This window comes from Lonchura striata, chromosome 3 (genome assembly GCF_050655825.1).
Source record: "Lonchura striata isolate lonStrDom1 chromosome 3, ASM5065582v1, whole genome shotgun sequence".
In the NCBI taxonomy this organism is placed as follows: domain Eukaryota; kingdom Metazoa; phylum Chordata; class Aves; order Passeriformes; family Estrildidae; genus Lonchura; species Lonchura striata.
In genome coordinates this window covers 82827708-82850647 of record NC_140705.1, presented here as the reverse complement: position 1 = coordinate 82850647, position 22940 = coordinate 82827708, and the positions used below count along the sequence as shown (strand labels likewise).

Sequence of the window (22940 nt, the reverse complement as noted above, 5' to 3'; positions counted from 1 at the left end):
TTATCTTTCATCCTATCAACAATCTTTTTAATCTTCCTTTCCTCACCCTTCTGAATAACTAGCCAACACAAAGAGGGTCCTGCCTCGCCTGCAGCCAAATAAGGGGTGGCAGCTCAAGCAGGAAACTCCAGGCTGTGCTTCAGCTCATCAATGTGGTGCCTGGTAAATTTCACTCAACACAATGTGGGTCCATCAGAATTCAGAATATGCCCCTCCATGCAAACGTGTTTCCTTCTATAGATCCTGCATTCACCTGCAGTCACTAAAGGTCTAGGATTGTGGCATATGCAATACCAGGGAAAACAGGCAGCAATTTAGCAATGTCAGGTACTCCGCCCAAACTACCAACCATAAACTAAAGCAAGTGAAAGTTTAAGATGAGGACAGAGAAGGAGTAAAATGTGTGAAATGAGGAGCCCTGTGCTCATAAATATTTACAAAGCTGTTTCACTGAGCTGATTTATGCTCTCGTCTTATGCATGTACATAGCTCCATTTTGCAAGTCTTAAAACTGGCATTTGAAACCACCGTTTATTTTCATATTCTGGAATAAATCTATTAAACTACTGGAACACTGTTTATGGAAGAACATCCACTGAGTTTACTAGAGAAATCCAGGCAGCTTGCAGCTCTTCTGGGAGATGTGCAAGTGGGGAAGATGCTGTTGGTTTCTTCAAGACATTCCCAGGATTCAGTATTATGAAACACTGGAGTGACAGAAAGAACTAAGCAATGCCAGTCACTTGTGGGCCAATTTATTGTCCCCATGCTTTGCTCTGAACAAAAGGAAGTGGATAGATTGAAGAGTAAGGAAGATATCTACCAGCCAAGGAACTGATACCTAAAGTCTGTCAACAAGAGACTAAGATAGCTATAGAGAAATACATGCTGTAAAACATGTTACAGCTTGGGAAGAGTAGGATTTCAATCTGAAAAGGATTTTATGAGATTAATGAGGGCCTGAGGGACAAGAAAGGAAACTAACATACTGAAAGCTGAAGTAAGCATAGTTCTGTGGAGTGATGCTTCCTTGCCCTTGGTATTGGCCAATGCTCAGTAGATCACTTGCGAGGAGAGATTAAACAAAATACAACTAACAAGTAAAGTTGCACTGTAAACAAGACAGCTGGAGGAGGCTGAGGAAGAGCTGTACATTTTTTATCACATCCTCTGCTTTTATGAGACAGCACAGCTTTGTTCCCATCTATGCCCAACAGCATCCATGCTTGCATGTTCCCCCAGCCTCCTCTCCTGCCTGTCAGCTGCTCCCCTGAGAATGGTGAACTTCTGCAAACCCCACAGAAGTGCCTTCAGTTGCCACCTCCAGGTCATTGAAAATGGTGTTAAACAGGACGAGGCCCAGGACAGACCCCATGGTGCCCTTGCTGTTACTGGCATCAAACAGGGAACAGCCCAACAACCCAGTGCACCCCCCCAGGCAGGACTGTACCTGTCTGGCTCTCTGCTCACCTGGGCCATAACACTCTAACCTGCATGCTGGCTCCCTGATCATCTCAACTTTGCAAAGACAGTGAGTGCATTGGCCAGCTCTCTCAGTGCCTGTTCTGGAGTGAGCCATCCTGTCTGACGGAATTGTAGGGGGTCACACGCCCTCAGATAATCCCTGGCTCAACCCTTATCCTGGGATGTACCTGGGACACTTCATAAGTGACCAGTGAGGCAAAGAAGGCACCACCTAGTTAACTATTCACAACCACAAATGAAAGCTATTTCCCAGTCTTCAGGTAGCTTGCACCAGTGCTTCACTGTTCCAAGCAGCAACAGTTCCTGCATTTCATTCACAAAATACCAATTTTCACTCAGCAAAGAAATGACATATACTATGTAAAACAGTAGCTGTTTCTAAGGAAATTCACTGTTCCTCTTGAAAATTCAGCCTCAAGGTTACCTTGATTAACCCTCAGAGAAGTCACTATTCATATACTGTATAAAAAAAGGCATTTTTTTCTTCAGTCTATGTATTAGCTCTGAATCTCTTGAAGCAATCTCTTGTGTTTATTGTAAGGGGCAATGTAAAAACACAACCCTTGACAAAATTTAGCCAATTCCTTCAAATAGAATAATGTAGTTCCATTAATTCCACTCAACTGATCTCCAATTACAGGGAAAACAGAGCTTTTGTGTTCCCTTGTGAATTAAAGCCTAGTATTGAAAAAAAAAAAAAAAAAAAAAAGAGACTAAGTAAAATCATTGCCTTTTCTGATGATTCATATTTTAAAATAGATGTCTACCATTCCTTGCAGACCAGTCTGTGGGGCTAACATTTATACTGCTGTCTTCAGTCTGATGTAATTAGAAGCAGGATTTATAAAACCTGAAATAAAGTTTTGAAATGGAAATGTTACAAGTCTCTTTACTAAGATGACATGTAAAAAGTCCTATATAACTGTAAACTATACATAACTGTAAACTGGTTTTCAGTACCTTTCAGTGCAAATAAATATGACAGCATAGAAGACATAAAGCAGTTTCAGGAGCCCCAAAAACACAGAAGGGATAAAGAGGCTCCAGGGCTTCAGCAATGGTGGCAAGAAAAATATAGAGGAGAGTATCAGCTTCACAACAGAATGTACACCACAAATACAGCACCCAGTAAGTTCAACCTTCTCTTCTTTCTCTGACTTGTTCTTGATTTCTGAACTCCTCATTATTTGAGTACATTCATTAAAGCTGTTCACTGAACTGAAGCCTAGGAATTGTTTTTATGTTGTCCAGTTACTTCTTTTTTTCTTCAGTTGGTGATGTGAAACTGGTCAACTCATTCACATAGTATTTCTATTCTTTGGCTGGGATGCTGAATGGGTTCTATACACAAGAACTATAATAAATATTTTTAGGAAAGATTTAGAGAAAAATTTTTATTTCTGCTAAAATGTATGAAATAGTCAAAGAAATCACATGCATCAGGAACACAAGACAGGTAAATTAACTATACTGATTTAGGAGTTTCCATATCTTCAAGACAAAGTACTGTTCAGTCTGATCTGCATGGAATTTCACTTAGCAATTCCTGCTCCAGACCCAACAATTTGAGGCTAAAGTAGTGCTTAAGAAGAAATGTGCTATTTATAGAAAGTAATCTTAAGCAGCTTTATACATAATTTGGTCATTTTTTTATTTCTTAATGAGCACGAGTGCTGTGTTAGAGTTTTGCATGGAACAAAGGCTACAGTGTTATTTTTGGAGAAAGTGAGAATGTGTCATTGCTAGTGGACTAGGTGACTGTTTTGAATGTTGAGTATTCAAAACAATCTGGTTGGAACTGTTAAATTTTTTAAGGCCAATATATCTGTATTAACCTGTGTAAAATACTTAGGAGTCCCTGTGAAAGTCTTCAAAAAAATACTGGCCTGGCTTTCATGTTAATCTTACATTTTTATATTAGAATAATAATGTTAACCTGTTATTCTTTCTGTTTTTTCTTTCTCTTTCCCCCTCTCTTTTTTTTTTCTTAACAACTTCCTGTCTATCATGGATGACCAGGTAAGTTTAAATTGGTTCAGTACTTCACAACCCCCATTATACCTTCTGCAGCCATGCAGTTTTTTGAGTAGAAGACCAAATCCTTTACCTGTGGCAAACCTGATATCCTCCAGCTGCCCTGGAATGTTTATTGTCCATTTTATCTCCCCATCGTCTCATGGAGATGATCAAAGCATCAGTGAGAAGTTTAATTCTGGCATCAGACTTTACTATTTTTTTCCTGGATTTGACCTCTCTCATTTGGATTTTGGGATCAGATCCTCAGCACTAGCAGGGAGGAAACCACATCCTTAAAGCATTATAAAAATGCTTTGCCAGCAATGGGAAAACATTATTAGAAGAATTTTTTTGCTGGGAGGCTCTTACAAACTAAAGCAGGAGAAATTGCTTTCTGTGATTACTATACAAAACTACTAATTATCCCTAAGAGACTTATTCTGGTCTAACCAAATAACACCAGAAGATGGTCAGAATTTTCTGAGCCAGCTGGGTGATATCAGTAGAGATGTACTGACCTAACATCTCTGATCAGAGTTCATTTTGAAGACTCCACACTTTTATAAATATATCCTAGCTGTATATTTTCACAGCCTAATTTAAATGTGCTTTCTCTCTCTCTTTGGATTGTTTTGTATTGGCAAAACTCTTGGTTATCCCCCAAGTATTTTCACCAGTGCCCAAGACTCATGCATGAGGCTTGTCCTACTAGGCAGCAAAGGGCATGGCATGACAGTCTTTGTTCTGCACAGATAAGATATGGAGGCCCAGGCAAATGGAATAATTTGTCCAATGTTACAAGATAAAATCTCTGCGAAAGTGAAACTTGGATTTCATTTTAGCTCTAGGATGGCTTTTGGTTCATGCAGAGTCTGGGTCTTGTGTTTGTGCTGTCTTGCCTACCTGTCTGGCTCTAACAATCCAAATAAAAGTAAACATAATTTTAGAGGCTTAACAGGCTTGCTGTATTTTGTAAACAAAATGCAGAGACAGTAACCATACTGAAGAAACTTTTGCTCCAGACTGATAACTTATTTTTCTGTTTCTTTTATCTATTCTGTTGTCACTCAAGAAATGTCCTGTTATTTCTGTGGAACAACTGCCTCTAGAAACTATTCAGGGTTTAGATCTGTGAAATAATGCCTCAAAGTATTTTTCATCACATCTGCATCACATACTGTTACATTACTATTTTTTTTAAATTACTGATGTGATCAAATAAGCATTCATACTTCTTAATTGACTGAATTCTCAGAGAAGTGTTAGCTATCCATCTCAGAAATTATTTCTCTCTGGCTGCTGATCATTCTGCCATATTCCTTATGATGATAATTTATGTCACATTAAAATGAATATTGTTTCAGATGTTGTCTCTGCCAGGATTTGAATGATAACTTCAATAAAATGAAAAAATGGGATAAACTGCAATTTTCATCTTGGCTCTTGATCTAACTCATCCACTTAAAATGCTAACTCTCTCAGTTTGAGCTGTCCAGTTCAATGTTCTTTCCTCTTCTGATATTATGAGATGTTAAGGAAAGAAAGAGTGCCCAATCTGGAATGGAAGTAGGAAAAGAAAATATATTGTCTCTTTGTCCTGGCTGAGCTTCAAAACATCTTGTAGCTATTAGGTTTTTTTTGTCCTAAATTCACCACCTCTAAAGTTAAAGATGGCAGTGTGGACTGCCCCTGCAGATAGGAACACACTGTCTCCACCCTTGCATAACCAGGAGAGTAAGAGATTAAGATAGACAGTTTAGTTCAAAGGATTTATAAAATTATTTTAAAATCCATACAGATTGCATTGGGAGAATGCCAGAAAACACAAAAAGGGTAAGAGCTGCAGCAAAGGAACAAAATGAAAGCTAATTAAAGAGAACATGCATGGGAAGAGAAGCAAGAAACGGAAGGGAAATGTACTCTTGAGACACTGTAATTTGTGAAAAAGGTCTTGGCATCACCTCCTCTTCCAGTGATGAACCTCTGTCCAGCTGTTGATGGTATGAAAAATGACTCACTTTCCTATCTCATGAAGCTGAGAATACAAGATTGTAGGTACAAGACGTGCAAGTTTAGACTTTGGTCTTAATCAGAGACCTACAGGTTTGCATGGTCTCTCTTCTTCATCCACAGAGAGTGACAGGAAAACATAAAACAATGATGGATCTCTATGCAAGTCACATACAGCCTTCCTCTGATTGATTCCCTCTGCTATGACATGAGTACCACTGGTGTCAGCAAAACTTGGAGAAGTAGGATGAGTGTGTATGGGTGTTCACAAGCAGCAGAAGGAAGGACAGAGGTGGTAGCACTGACATCTCCAGTGCAAAATGTCTTCTCTGTACTCATCAGTATCTTAGATCACCTCAGAAGTCTGTTGTAATACAAAAGTGCTCATTTTTGTTCATGTTCTTTTTTAACCACATGTGCCTTACAGACTCACCTCTCTTGTGTTTTTTTTTTTTCCTTTCTCCCACCATGTTGTCACCTTTCAAAATTTATCAGGCTTGTGCTTTACCAGCAGCCATTTCAGTTTGTCTATAGTGTTGGATAATAACAATAATATAACAATAGCAACTGAATTAGCATTTGCAAAATTTAGTGACAGTCTCATGCATAACTTGTTACCAGTGTGTCTAAACAAGAACTCTATTACCTGATGTCAGATATCTCATTTAGACAACTAGCCCTACTCCTCCTCATGTCTCAGCTTTTCCATCTGTAAAATGACAATACTAATCTCTTTATTCAGTACCATGAGGGCTAAATACTATCATGTTTGTGAAGAGCTTTGAGAATTCTATAGGAAGATGCTGTAGGAGTTCAAAATATTAGCAATAGCTCTGAAAAGAATGACAAATCCTTGGTAGGCTATAGAGTTAACATGTGACAGCTAAACAAGACCATCTGTCCAAGCTGGAGAACAAGTAACTTCCATCCAGTTGCTCAGCTGGCTACAAAATTTCTTGCATGACCCAAAAGGCATGTAGATTGCTCCAGAGCTTCCTAGGAAATAAAACAGTCTGGAAGAAATGGGAGGGGGGAAATAGCATTCTTTACAGAAAAAGAAGGAGACCAGCTATGAACAGCAATCATGGGAAATAACGTCTCCCAGGCTCCAAAGCGCTGCCTGAAGTGTCAGCTGAATATAAAGGAGCAATTTTTTCAGGTAACACACCACAGTGCCTCTTCACAGCATGGAAAACAGTGTGCAATACTTCAAAATGACCAAGGCATGCTTGAACTCTGTAATTGAAAGGAGCATGTTCACTGAGCAAGCATTTTTCAAGGAAAGACAGGTTTGTGGTACACCTTGATTAATGGGTATGTTTGTACCTTGGTAGTACAGGCACGAGTAAAAATTTTTAAAGGGAAGATCTCAAGCCACCATTTCATAATTATGTGTTGTTGTTCCAAAAGATTGTAAGGGTTTTCAAAATTGCACCTAGCTATAGTTATATGGTCCAGCAACTCAGAGCTTGTTTAGAGATGTATTAGAACATGAAAGATACTCTCCAATAGGCACTTTCCATCAAATTTCCTCAGTATGAGGTTTTGGATTGAATTTCTAGATTAGGTCATTAGAGGTCTATGTCTTGACATAATGAGGGTATATTTCTATAGACAAGATAAGGGATGAACAATTCTTTAAGTTGAAGTGCAACTTTTCAGTCTGGGAAGGCTTTGTTTCTGTTTTTATACAAGAGATGCATTCAGGTACCTACTGAATACATCTCTTGTACAAAAACAGAAACAAAGCCTTCCCAGATTGAAAATAAAGGGCACAACACACCGGAACCCAGTTCCTAAAGAATGAGCTGGTTTTTCTTCTACTTAGTGCCAACTACATAAAAATACATAATGGATCTGTTGCAAGGATGTTTTCCCCAACTGTGAGAACTCCAGCCCTTTGTAAGCAGAGCCATGGAAGGGTGGCCACCTCTCTGAGCCAGCCCACAAGTGCAGTGGCTGAACATGTCACTGAAGCTTATGGCCTTGTGCACACCTGAAGAACAAAACCAAACCAAACCCTAAGCAAATGAACAAACAAAACAAAAAACCCCAACCAACCAAAAAACCTGCTCTAGAAACTGCACAGGCAGTCCTTTGGAGTTACTTGACAGAGACTTGATTAGTCCAGCCCTTACAATGATGCCTGCCCAGGCACCAGTGGAGAAACAGACATTTTGTGTCCAACCTCCTTTCCCTAAAGGCTATGGGTAGGTATCCCATGGTGGAGCACACTTCGCACAAGAATCCTCTGAAACAATCTGGTAAATGTTTTCCCTGCACCCACTCACTGAGGGCAGTACAGGCTAGAAAAGAGGAGCTACAGCTGCACTATCATGCCTAAAGCACATGAGTAAATGGCTTGTAACAGTCTAAAATTACAAAACAGTGAGCAACCACATTCTCTCTCAGCTGATTGTACAGAGGCAATTGCCATATTGATTTATGGATGAGTGGGGATGGAGGAGGGGAAATGAGCAAAAAAACCATATGTGGACTCTGTCAAGTACTATTTTTTTCTATCAAATGTTATTTGGTTCCTGCTGAGCTAAAGAAAGACTCTGTAACACTTGGCTCACAGTTCCTAGTAGTGGACCTCTGTGCAATGAGTTCACAGTTCTAGTTCAAATTGTAGCCAGCACATGGGGGAGAACTCCAGCAAGCTGCTGTGCAAGTGCAGCAGAGCTGTCAGGGTAATCAATCTGTGGGTCTTGGACCACTATTTCATCCCATGTCCCCTTTGTTGGCTAAAGCTCTCTGGCATAATATTTACTTTTGGTTTCCCATTACATATACCAGCTGTGTTTGAGGCAGAACTCCAGTCTGTCTCACAACTCATTATTTCAAACAGCAAGAAGAAATTCCCTTTTCTCCCTCTTTCCAGATACTCTTCTTCTCTGTTTTCTTCTAGTTTTTGCATAATTTTTTTCATAGCATATTTATCCTTATATTTTCTTTTTTCAGTATTCTCTACCCTAACAAGCTGCCTTTTTTTCCCCTCTAACCAACTCTTATAATATTTTCATTCAAAATTTTAATATTTTTTTTCACTCTGAGGTTCTCTCTACCTACCTATAACCAAAGTTCTAAGCCCTGTGTAGACTAACTGATCGTCTGGATGCACAATATGCAAGATATCCATCTTTGAAGGAACTGCTAGACCCACTAACAGCTGTTTCAAAGTAAAGTACCTTTATGCACTGCAAATTACATGTTAAGACATGCAATGGTTAAGACTGTGCATAAAGCCTCAGGAAACCACCCACTTATCTATGATATGTCCATTAATCTCTGCAGCCTAAAGGGCATCTTTCTAAATTTGTACAGGAACCAAGCATGAGAAGAAATCTGTCAATATCCTTTGAGAGGCACAGGAAAAACCACATACTGAGTCTTTGCTATTAAATGTAAATCCATAGAATGAGATAGTCATCAAATTCTCAAATGGCATTTACTTGCCTCAAGCAAAAATAAAATGTCATGGCTTCTTCTGATTTTGCAAACTACCACCATTTGATTGTCAATTTGTGATTTGTCTGAAATATGGCTTAGATATCTCTTGGCTTTCATGGCATCTGTTCTGAGGATTTTTGTATCACTTCAGGTTTGTACTTCATGCTGGACCGGATGTATCTTAATAGAGTGCAGAAAAAGGTCTCTGCTAGGTGACAGCTTCTCTCCCAGAAAAATGGAGATCTTTCCTGGAATTATCCTGCAAATGCACATCATGGCACTGCAAGCTTTTGTAATTACAAGGATTTCATGTTGCCCCTCTGATCTGTATTTTCTTTCTTTCTCTGCTCATGCTGGTACATCAAGTAATGCTCTTGGTCCACTTCCTCCCCTTTTTCATGAAAGACATGTTTTTGAAAGGGCTCTACTAATTTCTTACTGGCTTTCAGAAGACTTTTTTGGGAAAAAAAATTATATACTTTATCAGGGTCCTTGACATTTTGCTATTTACATGGTCCCTTATGAGGGACAGCTGATGAAAATTGTATCTTCATATAAAAAGCTCTTACAAGTTTTTACAAATTACTATAAATTACAAATAATGCTAATAATGCAAATGCGTTTTGCAAAATATGTACATTTGCTAATGCTGGTTTGAGGAACAATAGAGTAGTTTCTACAAAACTGTAAAGTATTAACTTCTTTGTGACATTTGTTTATGAATAGAGATGAGCCAAGAGGGAAATTTTGCTGTGCATGGATGTACACTGACAGAATGAATACTACTGTGAAGTAAAAGTATTTCCATCATGACATAAGTAGATTTAAAATGAGTGCATGCAGATACGCAGATTGCCTAAAAGATAAGCCCAGACAGATTAAATATGCCCATGCCACAATTTTTTTTTTTTTACTCCTATATGATAGAATGCAGATCAAGTAATTTCATACAGTATGTCATACAATATTATACAACACACAAGACATAACAGTTCAAGCCTTTTTCATGTGGAGAAGTACTTACATCAGAAAACAATAACTAAACGAGGTTATCTTCCCCTCAACAGAGAAGCCATAAATTGAGAGATTACTGTGTTAGAGAGTACAGGAATGCCTTGCTTTTTCTCCATGCCAAAGCACATACCTCTGGAACATACATTCACCTCTTCTGTTCCTCTCTACCTTACAGAGAGATGCAACAACTTAAATAGGTTAAAGACAATTTATATATACTTTAAAGAAAGAGTACTTGGCCAAAGCTCAGATTTATACTTGCCAGTGTACAGGAGATTATCACACTTTATTAGAAATTGAACCTCAATATGAAACCTTTCTGAAATTACAACTTCAAATTTACAGCACTTCCAATATAGGGGCAAGCTGACTGATTTTCAGGAGGAGTTTGGAAATAACTGCAATTCTTGGTAGGCATAATTCTTCTGCATAATACCAAAGACAGCTTGTCTACCTATAGACTTTCAAGGTTAATTTGAATTCAGTAATGGTGTGAATTTAAAATTAATCACTTAATAATCGCATCAGCCATGTTGTAGATTCTGTCACTGAAAACTAACACAGAGTTATTTCATATTTAGGCTGATTCATTTCCAAAGCAAACTGGGCCAGACTGCAGTAAATTGAGAAAAACACATGTATTTGAAAAGATTAATTAAAGCACTCTAAAATCTATTTGGGTCTATTTACCCTTGAAACAGAAGATTTGGCCAAACAAAAATTGTATGCCTAAAAAACAAAAACCCTTCACTCTTTGAACATTGGCCCAAAACATATGTAAAGATAAATCCTATGATGAATATCATGTAATTGTCCTCTCTTTAGAACAAAATTGGATGGTCTTTATATGACTTGTTCCAAACAAACAGGAGATAGCTAGGAAACTGGCTAATCTGGAAGGGAAAAAAAAACAAAATTCTGTAAGATACTACACAAAACAGGGCAAGAGTCAAACTAGACACAAGACTTATTTTGCATTGTTAGGTTAATAAACTGATTGTGCTACATTTTGATCAAAATTTGATGGTATGACAACTATAAATTATGAAGTATTAGTTAGAAATGCCATATTGTGCTTAATGTAGCAAATACTAACACACCGGCAAACACACAATCAGTTGCTATAGCAATTCTAATCTCCACCTATTGCTCAAGAATTGTTAAGGGATGTGACGAATTCTGTCCTTTACAAAATGTGTATTTTCCCATAATCGTGTTTAGTGGATTTTCTGCAGAATCCCCATGTGCATACTGCACAGGTCACATAGTGCCTTATCAGATTCAAATAACTGATTTGAATTTTTATTGAGCACTGACCTTTCCAATATACATTTAATATGCATTTACATCTAATATATATATATATATATATATATATATAGTGATCTCAAATATTCCACTCTGCTTGTTTTTAAACAGAAGGCAGCATGAAAGCTGTTTATCAGGAGAATGAAATCTGATCAAAATGAATAAAAGGAAAGTACAATAGTTAATTATTTCAAGCCTAAAAACTGGAAGCAATTCTCCCATGTGTAAAAGGGCCAGTACAGGTCCCGTACATCAATTAGGCCCATTTAAAGCACATTTTAAAGGCTTAGAGAGGATTTATATGTGCATAAGCCTAGGGCTGTCTGCATGTCAATTTCATTCCCTATGAATATACCTGTCAAGATAGCTGAAATCTGAACATTAAGGAGGTTGTTAGCAAATTTAGCAAATCAAAATCAAAATTTGCAGACATTGTTACCTCAGTTGTATTTTTCTCTTCCCTTTATTGCAGCAAAACAAAGTGGTTACAGGCACAAAGCAAGTTCAAGAAACAGTGGCCACAGTACTAAATTTTCTCATTTAAGCTGCCATTAAGAGGAAGATGGATGGGAATCTCTGAAGAAAAAGATTGTTTCTCTGTCTTGATCTTCTAAAGGAAGAGCTTTTAGTTGTAGTCCATAAAATTAATTTCTATGTCAGGAAAGGTAGGGAACAAGAAATACTGCACTAAGCTCACAAGATCCACAAGCCTTCGATTACTTGTTTTGTTCACATGAATATAAGACTTAAGATGCATGATTAAATTTCATTATATGTGGACTTGGTATTAATCCCTGATGAGCAATTATTTAAGATTCATGGATTCTTAGTAATGACATGTTTCCTTTACATTTCTGCATTAGTGATCATTTCTAAGGAAGGCAGAATCTTGAAATGTGGAATCTCTACTTACCTCCAGAATTTTAGAATTTTTATTTGAGACATGAAACATTTTAACAAGCATTCAACTACTTAGATCCATGCTAAATTATTACATAAAGGAAAAATTACTGGAATAATTGTGTTCATAATTCCTGGGGAAAAGTCAGATACTTCCTGTGTGAAATTTGCTCTAAAAGCATACAGAATTCAGGCTTTGCATTCTGTTGGAATTTCTCCTTTAAGATCCTATCTAATCTATCAACAATACCAGAACTGAGAAAACTTTTTATTTTTTCCAATTTCATTTCTGGACATTTATGTCTGGATCTCCTGATTTTTCACTTCTTGTCAAATTGCCAAAATACCACCATTGCCTTGTTTAAAACTGTTGAGAAACAACATATTCTGCATTATCTGAAGAAAGTAGAATTTTTACCTTTTTCCACCCTTTAATCATGTGTCCAAATCCTTTCCAGAGCTTCCTACAGTTGATTCTAAAGAGTTAATAAATAATCAGATCAATAACTATAGCTGAACATGACTTCAGAAAACTCTGACATGACAGCAAATGTAGGATTTATCCCAACAGTGTATTCACACTGACAGGTCACAGGCATCTCACTTTAGATGCCAGGATAGGAAGCTTTATCTTCCCAGTTTCCCAGTGTATGCAGTGCACAGTCAAGGACTCTTTGAGAAGGAAATTCAGAATATACAACTCCCTCTGCTGAATATTCCTCAGCATTAATAATTCAAGATCACTTTATGAGCTCAGTTTTCTGTCACATTGGCTCAGACTCCTAACTCTGGCATAAATTGTGTCACACTTTGATTCTTCAATTTGAAATGAGGATACAGAATGATTGATTTTGCTTTTCATTTACTAATCTTTGATAAATATAGAAAGCTTCAGCATGGTGCATTTCTACAGGAGCAACACACTTCCAAAGAGAAAAGCCACCTAGACTACAAACCTCCTCAAATAAATATGCTGGATGTGCAGACTTCATCAATGATCACATTTACTACATGCTGTAGCAATAAATGTCTAGAGACTAAAAGCACAATTATCAAAGGGCCACAGTTTCTAATTTCTTTGGAAAACAAACACAATCTACCATGAAAAATGTAATGGCACTTTAATTATCAATCAGTTGAATACCATGAGTTATGCTTGCCTTCATTTTTAATACCTTTTGCCATTTCCAGCAAATTGTGGAAAGAAATAATGGATGCCTTGAGTATTCTTCCTGTGTATTTCCACCAAAGTAAAAAAAAAAAAAAAAAACAGAACAAAAAAAAAAAAACAAAAAAAAAAAACAAAAAAAAAAAAACCAAAAAACAAACAAACCAAAAAACCCCAAACAAACAAACAAACAAACAAACCCAAAAAACCCTCTCAAAATGAAGATTCAGATTCTTTTGGATCAATCATAATCCAGGAGGAACACAAGAAATAATGAATATGGATATGCAAACACAGCTGCAGCATTCACATCAATAGCAAAGTAATGCAAAACTTTGCCCCTTTGGTAGAGTTCTGCTACATTAAAGTGCTAAAAAGCTCTTGGTTGTCTGACTCTAGGTTGCATCTTCATTTTATAAGGTCAGCGCTCTAGAATTTGAAAAATATTTTGTATTTTGCAATATTTATCTCATTTCCTTCTCCAGAGATGTTGTAATAATTCAGGAATAGCAAAGCATATTGCATATATAAGAAAAACCCTTATGAATAAAAACATATCAGCATTTTGAAGAATTTCATTAAACAGGAATAGAGCTAATAAAAATATTAACCTGTCTACAGTGCAGTCTAGGCTGGGTTTTATACCACATCCCACATACATACAGTGTCATCTGAACAGCAGAAAATTTTACATTATATTGGCAAAGTCTCTGTAATTCTTAAATCTTCTCATAACTGAAAATCAACTTACATTCAAAAAGAATTTCAGTTTAGTGTTATGGGGAAATAGGCAAACCAGACCAAATGTCTCCATTTGGGTCTCAATGGCTTTTGTTCATGCTGACCTCCAGCACAGGAGGGCTTCCTAAATATCAAAGTGTGGCTGAATTATTTAATTGAATATATTTAGTACATAGCACTGAGGAAATAGCAAGAATAAGAAGTGTGTGATAGGAAGAAATTGTTTTGTCTACCAATGCTCTTAGAAAGAGGATGGAACAAAAATGCATGTGGAAAGCTCTGTGTTCCTTACCATGATAACACACTTGATGACAGGACACGTGGATTAGCTACAAATGAACATTACAAATGTAAATACACCTCTGGGAATGAGGACATTATATTTTTGGTAAATGTGCATCAGGCATAGCAATGTGGATATAATAATACCAAGAACTATTGTTATTGTTATTGTTATTGCTATTTTTATTACTACAATTTTAAAATAATTAATTAAATAGTGATACAAATGATCAGAAGAACCTGTGCTGCTCATTGTGATAAATCCTTACTGCTGCTTTGCTGGAAAGACACATCTCACAATAAATCTTTGGCCTCTAAAGATACACTGCTGTCAGAACTGAAATATCAAAATACTATCACTTGTCTGTCACATCAGGAATTAATATTATACTGAAAGTCTAAATGAGTCAGAAACAGGTGTTTTGATTAGCACATTTCAGACTAAAGATCTTGAAAGGATCCTCTCAGAGGAAATGATCTTGAATTTTTTTTCTCCAAATTCCTTATTCTATATTATACTATGCAGCACTTTAAACATCCTGTTTTGATGAGGAGCAGTAGGAAACCCGGGAAAATAGCACATGCTAACTATGGATAAAGCACCTATTAATATAAGGCTATCCAAATTGATAATGCATAGATAAGGAATATTCACTGGAAATAAGTAATTCTGAGTGACATCTTGCATATATATGCATATCTATGATTTAAGCCTTCTAGCCTGTCTTGCAACTATTATAATGATGAAAGAGTACAAAATAAAAGAAATCTATTATGATTTTTTTTCCTGACAACTGTGAAACGTAAGTTTTTTAATATCAGAATAATATTTTTTAAAAAAAGCACCTGGAAAGCCTTGATGTTTCAGCGGCATCCTAAAATCTGACTAGAAGTTTCAGAGGTTAATATTAGTAATTTCTTTCTTACTGCTGTTCTCCTTTACTCCCCACGGGTTTTCCATGGACAGTAGGAATTTGCATAGGTAATACAGTATTAAAGGAAGAGGCTAGAGCATGGATAGCTGAAAAACTCTTATGTGAAAAGTCAGAATCATTTGCTGGTGTTTCTTAGAACACAAGTGTTTTTTACAGAATTTGCATTGGAAAATAATATTCTTCTGGAGCACTTGCTCTGTCTCCACTGTCCAGGATGACTAATCACAAAAGCACTGGTGTTAAACCAGTTAGCAGAGCTAAAACACAGCAAAATGTGTCAAAAGTAGATGAATTTAACCTTGCAGTATTCAAGGAATGGAAACTATACCCTGGGGCACATTAGAGAAATACATGGATAGTAATTATCTAAAAGGAGATAACCAATGTGGATTTAGAAAGGCAAGAGCCTCCCTAACTAATCTACTTGACCTTTATCATGAGGCTAAAGACAAGGCTGATAATAGGCTCTGCAAATAAAAGAGTGTATTTGTATTTTCAGGAGGTCATGTGGGCATCCACAACAGACGAAATGGGTGAAAAGAAAATAGGTCTATAAAAAAACTCTGAAAACTCATAAGAAAGCACATACTGCAAGGGAATTTGTTTAATCCTCCATTGACCACACACTTGCAGCAACTCAACAGCAGCACTGGGGCAGCATTTGTTGCACTATCCATGTAGTGAGTTTGCCCAGTAAAGTAAAAGGTAGCCAGAGACTAGTTCCATGGGAGCTGCTGATCCTTTTAAATGTAAGTAAAAGAGAAAGTTTTATAGAATCCACAGGAATTTTAGTGTAAGTAAAAAATTGACTTGACAGACTAAGGAGCCGTAGTATGTAAATCCCTTTCTACACTCAGCTTTTTTTTTTTTTTTAATTGTTTTTTAAATTATTTTTTCAAGAGAGCAGATAAACCTAGGGAAGGTAATGCTGTGATGGGTAACAAAGGTAAAACTAGTCTCAAAAAAAATAGGTTTTCCTTGAAACATCTCCTCTAGTTCATGACAGTCAGCAGATGCTTTGTGTAGGGAATGCTTGGGCCACAATGAAAGCCTGACTTCTAACCACTTTCAAACCCCATAGAAATTAATGAATTAATGACATTTGGAGGATGCTCTCGCAGTTTTATTTCACTCTAACCAGGTGCCAAGGTGCTCATCTGTCCATTTGGAATAGAGCAGCCAAGCTCTAGTGAGCTGATTATTTTTCTCTTGCCTGCACTGCCTGAGCACGGGACATAGTTCCCCTCTCCATGCTGAAAAGATGAAAAAGATCCTTTGACACCGTGGTTGGAGGAATGACAGTTTATAAAGGGGAGATTTTGTGTGTCAGGGGCAACCTTTTCATTGGACAAAGGAAAAGTTAAGTTCTAGGATCTTCATCCCTTTCCCACAGGAGCTACTGGAAGGAGGACTGGTTTTCTATCTCCTGTGGTAAAAGGAGAGGCCATCAGTGATGACACATATTTGAAGCTGCTGAGGAAATAGAGGATAAAGGAGAAGAAATTACTGAAATACATCCCCCCCCACCATTTATTCACCCACACACTCCTTAACTCATTCTTCACCAAGGGACAGAGAGAGAAGGCAAAGAAATGAAGATAAATAGTCCAGAGTTAAGGAAGTAATGAGGAGTACAAAAAGAATTCAGGAGAGATTCAAAACATGTCTGTGTCTGAGTTAGTTACCAAGACAAAAAGAAAAAGAAGAACATGAACTTAGGGATTCTCGAAGACACATACTGCCTCTAACACCAAACATTCACAGATCTTTAAACCCCAGAATAAAAATGCAACATGGTCTTTCCTGGAATATTTACTATGTCCCCCTGCCTTTTTTACTGAGTAGACAATGGTCATTGTCAGCTCTCCTCGATGGAGTCATGAATTCACTTGCACATATCCATTTCTGTCTTCTTGGGCAGACAGGCTAAGAAAATATAACTGAGTCAGCAGTCTTGAATGTCAGCATGTGCAACCATTGAATCAACTTTCTCATCTTTAACACCAGGTTTTTCACCCTCAACAGAAGATTTATTTACTGTCCTGTTCACACACAGAAGTTAGCTAAGGGATTTTGAACATCTGGATTGCTACTTTAATCCCTCTTGATAGTGGTACCACTGGATTCAGCACAAACACACGGCATTGCACTTTTCCTCTCTTTTCTGTTTCAGAATGAATGGCTTAGGTGGAATATTTTGGGTACCTTTGGGAAGTCAGGACCCATTCAGAAAGTGTTAAGCAACAGGGCTGAGAACACAGAAGAGAGGTAAACTAAATCAGTAAACTAGACTATACAGTAAGTTAGACCATATGGTTAAAAAAATCCCTACATATAGTAAAAAAGTAACCCTTTGCAAATATTTTAAGCATTTGATCATGTAAACGGCATCTGGAATAGTATATGTTGCTTCTTCCCTCCCCCCCACCCCCCCCCCGCATTTCAGAAGAGTGCTTGAAGCAGCAAAAAATATCCTATACTTTGCAATGAAGTAGAACATACTTTTTTGCATTTTAACTTAATTTATCAGGCCCTTGATTTTGTTTCATAGTCAATGACAACTTGAATTCTACTATAATAAATATTCCATGCATATTCCAGTCATTTGTGTGAATTAGTAAAGTTAAAGCTTGGTTTTCACAATTAAAGCCATTAGTAAGGGTTCTAAGATGACTCTGCACGTGTGGAGAAACTTGCAAAAGAATTATCTCAATTTTTTAACTCCAGCATTTGGCTGGAATTGCTTCAATGCTCAGCTAGTATGGTAGAAAGCATTTTTACCTGAGGGATAAAAATTGAGCTTTGAGTTTTAAAGGGTCACAATACAGTCAACAGAGTAAAATATTCAAACATATTCTAAAATACACTCATTTAAAGAACTCTCCTGAAAAGAAATCTGAGAAAGCTGCAGATTTGCTCATGGCTATTCTAAAGGCAAAGGAGGAAGTAATTTTGGGAAATACATTTGCTGTTATTAATTCATTTCTCAGCTCTGTTAATAATTTGCTCTGTCCAAGCCCAATTTTAATAACATTGATGAACGCCAGTGACCTCCAACTGAGTTGAACCATGTTGTGGGGGAGTGGCACATTCAGTTCCTGAAAAATCATTACTGGAAACTAGAAAATGCAAGACGGTGGTTTATACTAATATAGCAATTCCCAGGATTTGGTCCCTTGAGGATTGCTTTGGGTTATACAAGGGTCTCCCCTTGATTTAAATATCTCAATTTTAAATGTTGAGAAAGCATCCAAAGGTGAGGTAAGTATTATCTAGAGAAAGACACCATCTGGGTACTGCAAATGATAGTATTTGTGGGCTGCGGGGGTTTGTAATTTTCCCTTCTTCCCCCGTTCCCCCTCCCCGCTCGTTCCCCCTCCCTCCCACAGTCCCTTGTCCCGACCCTTTGTTCCCTTGTCCTTCCCCCTCACCACGCGGTCTGTCCCTGTCCCCCCGCCTTTCCCATCGCTGTCCCCAGGGTTTCCCTGCCCTTCTCCCCTGCCTCCCGTCTGCATTGGCCACGGCTCAGGTTCCCCCCGCCCCAGCACGGGGTATAACCAATGCCAGGTCAGTGTCCCAGAGTCTCGGGAACACGCTCCCACAATAAACACGTGTCTGCACCCGAGCCTCGTGTCGCCCTCTTGTCTGTTCCCGCACTAGAACTGAGCCTCGCAGAGTCGAAGGGGAAAAGCGGCGCCGCCTCTCCCCCGCTCCCGCTGTGTCCCACTGGTGCATGCCTGGAGCCGGTCGCGAACAGCAACAGTGGGCAAACACAGGCAGGCAGGAAAATCCTGTGCTGCTGCTTTGTAGCTTGTCTTCTAAAAGAGAAAAAGGATGGCATTTGGAAAAAAAAATACATGCCTATAGCTGGGAAAGTGTCCTGAGATGGGCAGGAATGTGGGAAAATAGGAAGACAGCATTTGGTGTTATGTAAGACCAAGGCCATATGGAAAAGAAAGTAACTCAGAGATTTGGCAGGTGCCAAAATTGCCTTTGAAAAAAGAAGTTGAAGCTCCACTGCAGTCAATAGACTAATTAGCTAAAGCTACGTAATCAGTGCTAGGGTACCTAAACAACTGAGATGTTCAGTTGTCATTGCTCAGTCATACTAATCGGGAAAACCCCCCACCAATTTAAACTTTCAGATTTTCCCTTCTGCAGCTCAAGTTGCCCTTCATACCTGGAATGTATGCTTCCTATACACATCCATAAAACTGGTTGGTTAGATTTCAATAAATCCCTCATCAGAAATCCTCCTTGTCACAGTTCCTGGATACTGCCTCGATCATGTGGGAATTGCTGACCTGTCACCCATGCACACAGACTGTCTCAAGCTGGAAAGAACTGATGTCCTGGTCACACTCTATCTTACTGGAAGCCTGTCCTTCCCTGACCTGCTGGCTTTATCTTCTGTGACAGCCAAGGGAAAAAAAAAATCCCTTTTTCAGCCTGATAAGATTTATGGGCCATCATCCATCTGCCTGTTCTTCTCTAGTAATTTCTGAATCCGTTGGTCAATTTTAGTTAAATTTGGCACTGAAGTAGAAATCGCAAAGATGTTCTGGCAATCTAAACCACCAAGATAATAGAAGATAAAGATACCAGTAGTACATTCCTCAAGGTAAAGAACACAATATAAGCTTTGCCCTGAGAGATATGATGGAATGCACACATGAGAAATGCTATAAATTCTCTGCTCCTGGAAAACTCTGGTTTCTGCACTATAAATTTCATTATGCCCGTGTAAAATTCTAGAGAGTTCCAGTAAATTCTCTGATGTGTAACAGGTGCTGCATGAACACTGCACTATAGCTATCATTCAGTGAACCAGCATAAAAAGTCAGTCAGTCAGAGGCAAAAATCTAATTGAAAAATAGCTCCCTTAGCTCTGCAGGCCAGTGAACAAATCCATGGCTGAGCACTGGCATGGTGGTATTTTTTTTTTTTCTTTACTGCTAAAATGCCAGGAGATTTTTACAGGCACAACCTACCCTGGTGTTGATCACAGCTATCATGAACTACCTGTGCATTAACAAGCAGTGAAAGGCTAGAAGGAGCATACTGAGCTGGTCTCTGAAATCCTGTGATTTGAGGAGTCCACAAAATGCAAATTTCCAATATGCTTATTGCACATGTCTTCAGCCAACTTTTCTGTATCCTTGTACATTTATGGATAGCACTTCAGGAAAATCTGTGCTTTACAAAAGGCAAACATTTACATGTAAAGAAGAAAAACAGATCTCGAGTGACTGTTGTTAGCAAGCAGTCTTCAGGGGGAGAATAAACCAGACAACACTCTTTAAAGTATGCCTATTAATTTTTTTAAATTAAATAATGTAGTATTCTTATTAGACACAGAAGGTTGGATATATCTTACATAAGTATCACTTGACTCTGGTCTCATATGATTTGTATCAGCAGAAACTTAAAGGTCAGTGATAACTGGGACAAAGGGCAAGCAGAGATTGGCATTGGGGATGAAACAGGGCAACAGGCAGTGACACAAGGCAGACAATGTACAAAACTGGACATTTTTTCACACTAGAGAAGGAGCAATGGTGGCAGCTATTGAAAACAAAGCAGTACAGAAATCAGGGCTTGCTGCTTCAGACTTTGATGAGCCATCCATAACACTTCCACAAACAACATATTACCAGCATATCAGTCAGAGGCTGGATTTATTCTTACTAAGGACAAACTGGCCTAATTTTTCTAATACTCCAAGTTAAGTAGTATCACTATCTCTGGTACCCCTAATCCACCAACTTCTGTCTGCTTTTAAAAATATTTTGAAATAAAGTCACTGTACTGAAGTCACTGAAACCCAAGAGCTGTGAAAGAGTAAAGAAGAAGGTGGCAGTCATGCAAGCATCCACCCTTACACCAGTGGATACACAATCTTAGGATGCTTCTGGCCCAATATAATCCCTACAGAAAAAAATGTTTCTGAGAAATGTTAAGTACACAAATACCAGTTTATTAAGGACTGTGATAGTTTGTGACAAACTCTTACACTGCACAATGTGCTTTTCAAATGGAAAGCCTTGTAAATGGACAGCTTCAAAATTTTAAATTATAAATTAAATTTTTATTCCTGTGAACTCATTGAGTATATTTTGTCTCTGACGTTAAGTTACAGGTTCATAACTACCAAAAAACTTGATAATGTCGGGTTGTCTTTTTTAAATTATCCAAAATCCTTTTGCTTAACATAAGAAAGGGCATTACAGAGTGAAGAGCGTTATAATGATGGCTCACAAAATTTTCTCAGCCTTTTAAGTGGCTTTTCTGGGTCACATGATAAAATAATTTGTTATCTCCATCAGGCTGTGAAAAACAGGTATCTTCAACTATTGAGAATAAAGTAAAAATGTAAAACATGTTTGTGCTAAATTTAAAGAGCAGATCCATTGAACTCAGGGAGAAATAAAAACATCTGTCAACATATTGTAACAAGACCTCCTGCAGTGATCAAAAGCTGTAAGTGTAGCTCACTTACAGAGAAGTTATCTTATTTAAAAATTATGTACGTGAAAGGAGTCAGGTCTTGAATTTATGAAAATGCACTTTCCCATAGAGATCTGTGAAAGAGGAACACACTGTGGGAACCACACATATGAGATCCATGCACAGGATGACAAGTGCATGAGATTGTGACTAACTGCACTTCCAGGCATGTAAGAGAGGAGGACCTGTAGCAGCATTGCTCCTGGATAACCAATTATCCAGAGAGATAAATTATTCCAGATTACTTTCCCCAGGGATCCTTTTCGTCAGATGCAACAGATAAAGAGAAGACAACAATGACTCTACCAGGGGTGAGGAGTACAAAGGAGAGGTCAGAAGACCAAGTTTCCTGCCTGGCATGTGAGATTTGACAGCTCTGAAAATACTGGGGACATTTCCCTATGACTCATCCCTAAGCCATCTACAGCTGACTGATCTAGAACCAGCACAAGAGATGAAACTCAAGCCTTAAGGAAGCCAAGAGAACTTTTCAAATTACTGCAACAATGCCAAGTACTTCACCTGATGGCTTTGAACTTTTTCCAAAAACATTGCCAAAAACTGTGTTGACTTTGATATATGAAAGAATGCAGACTCAACAAAACTTCCCAACCTCATCCAGGCAGTGTACTAAGAACTGCTGTGTATGCAATGACTTTTTCTTCCCCATAATGGAAGAACTGCTGTGTATGCAATGACTTTTTCTTCCACACGATCTTCAGCTAACAGTGAAACAGCAGACATAATTTAAGATTTTCCTTGGTTTTAAAATTTCTACCCATTTTTTACTATGTTTTTTTTTATCCATACATTAAAAATAAACCAAAACTAATTAAAACATACCAAATTCACAATTCCATAGCACAAAAAAAAAAAAAAAAAAAAGGCAGGAAAGCAAATGTTTTCACTGACACTGTGTAAATTCTGTTAATCTGAAGTGTTCATTGAGATACAATAACACAGAGCACTATGTGTGTTAAATGTAGATGTTGGGCTCGGATGACATAATTTTTAAGATAAATATGGGCCTCAGAATAAAGAAATATATTGGCTACTATTTATGGCTCTTTCATGTCCTTTGTACTTTCTCCCTTTCCTCAACAAGGGTGACAGGAATTTAG

The 22940-nt window shown here is 37.9% G+C and overlaps 1 protein-coding gene across 7 annotated transcripts in view; it reads right to left on the bottom strand.

Annotated features, from left to right (window-relative positions):
- SMYD3 (SET and MYND domain containing 3) overlaps window positions 1-22940 on the bottom strand; it is a 424638-nt gene that overhangs the window by 22578 nt on the left and 379120 nt on the right. For 4 of the 7 annotated variants that reach the window (XM_085576951.1, XM_085576950.1, XM_085576952.1 and 1 more), the window contains exon 11: window positions 12605-12662. The exons of the other annotated variants lie outside the window; for them this stretch is intronic. In XM_085576951.1, the coding sequence (XP_085433077.1) occupies window positions 12605-12662 (58 nt within the window). The remainder of the gene's footprint in view (window positions 1-12604; window positions 12663-22940) is intronic. 7 annotated transcript variants of the gene reach the window in all.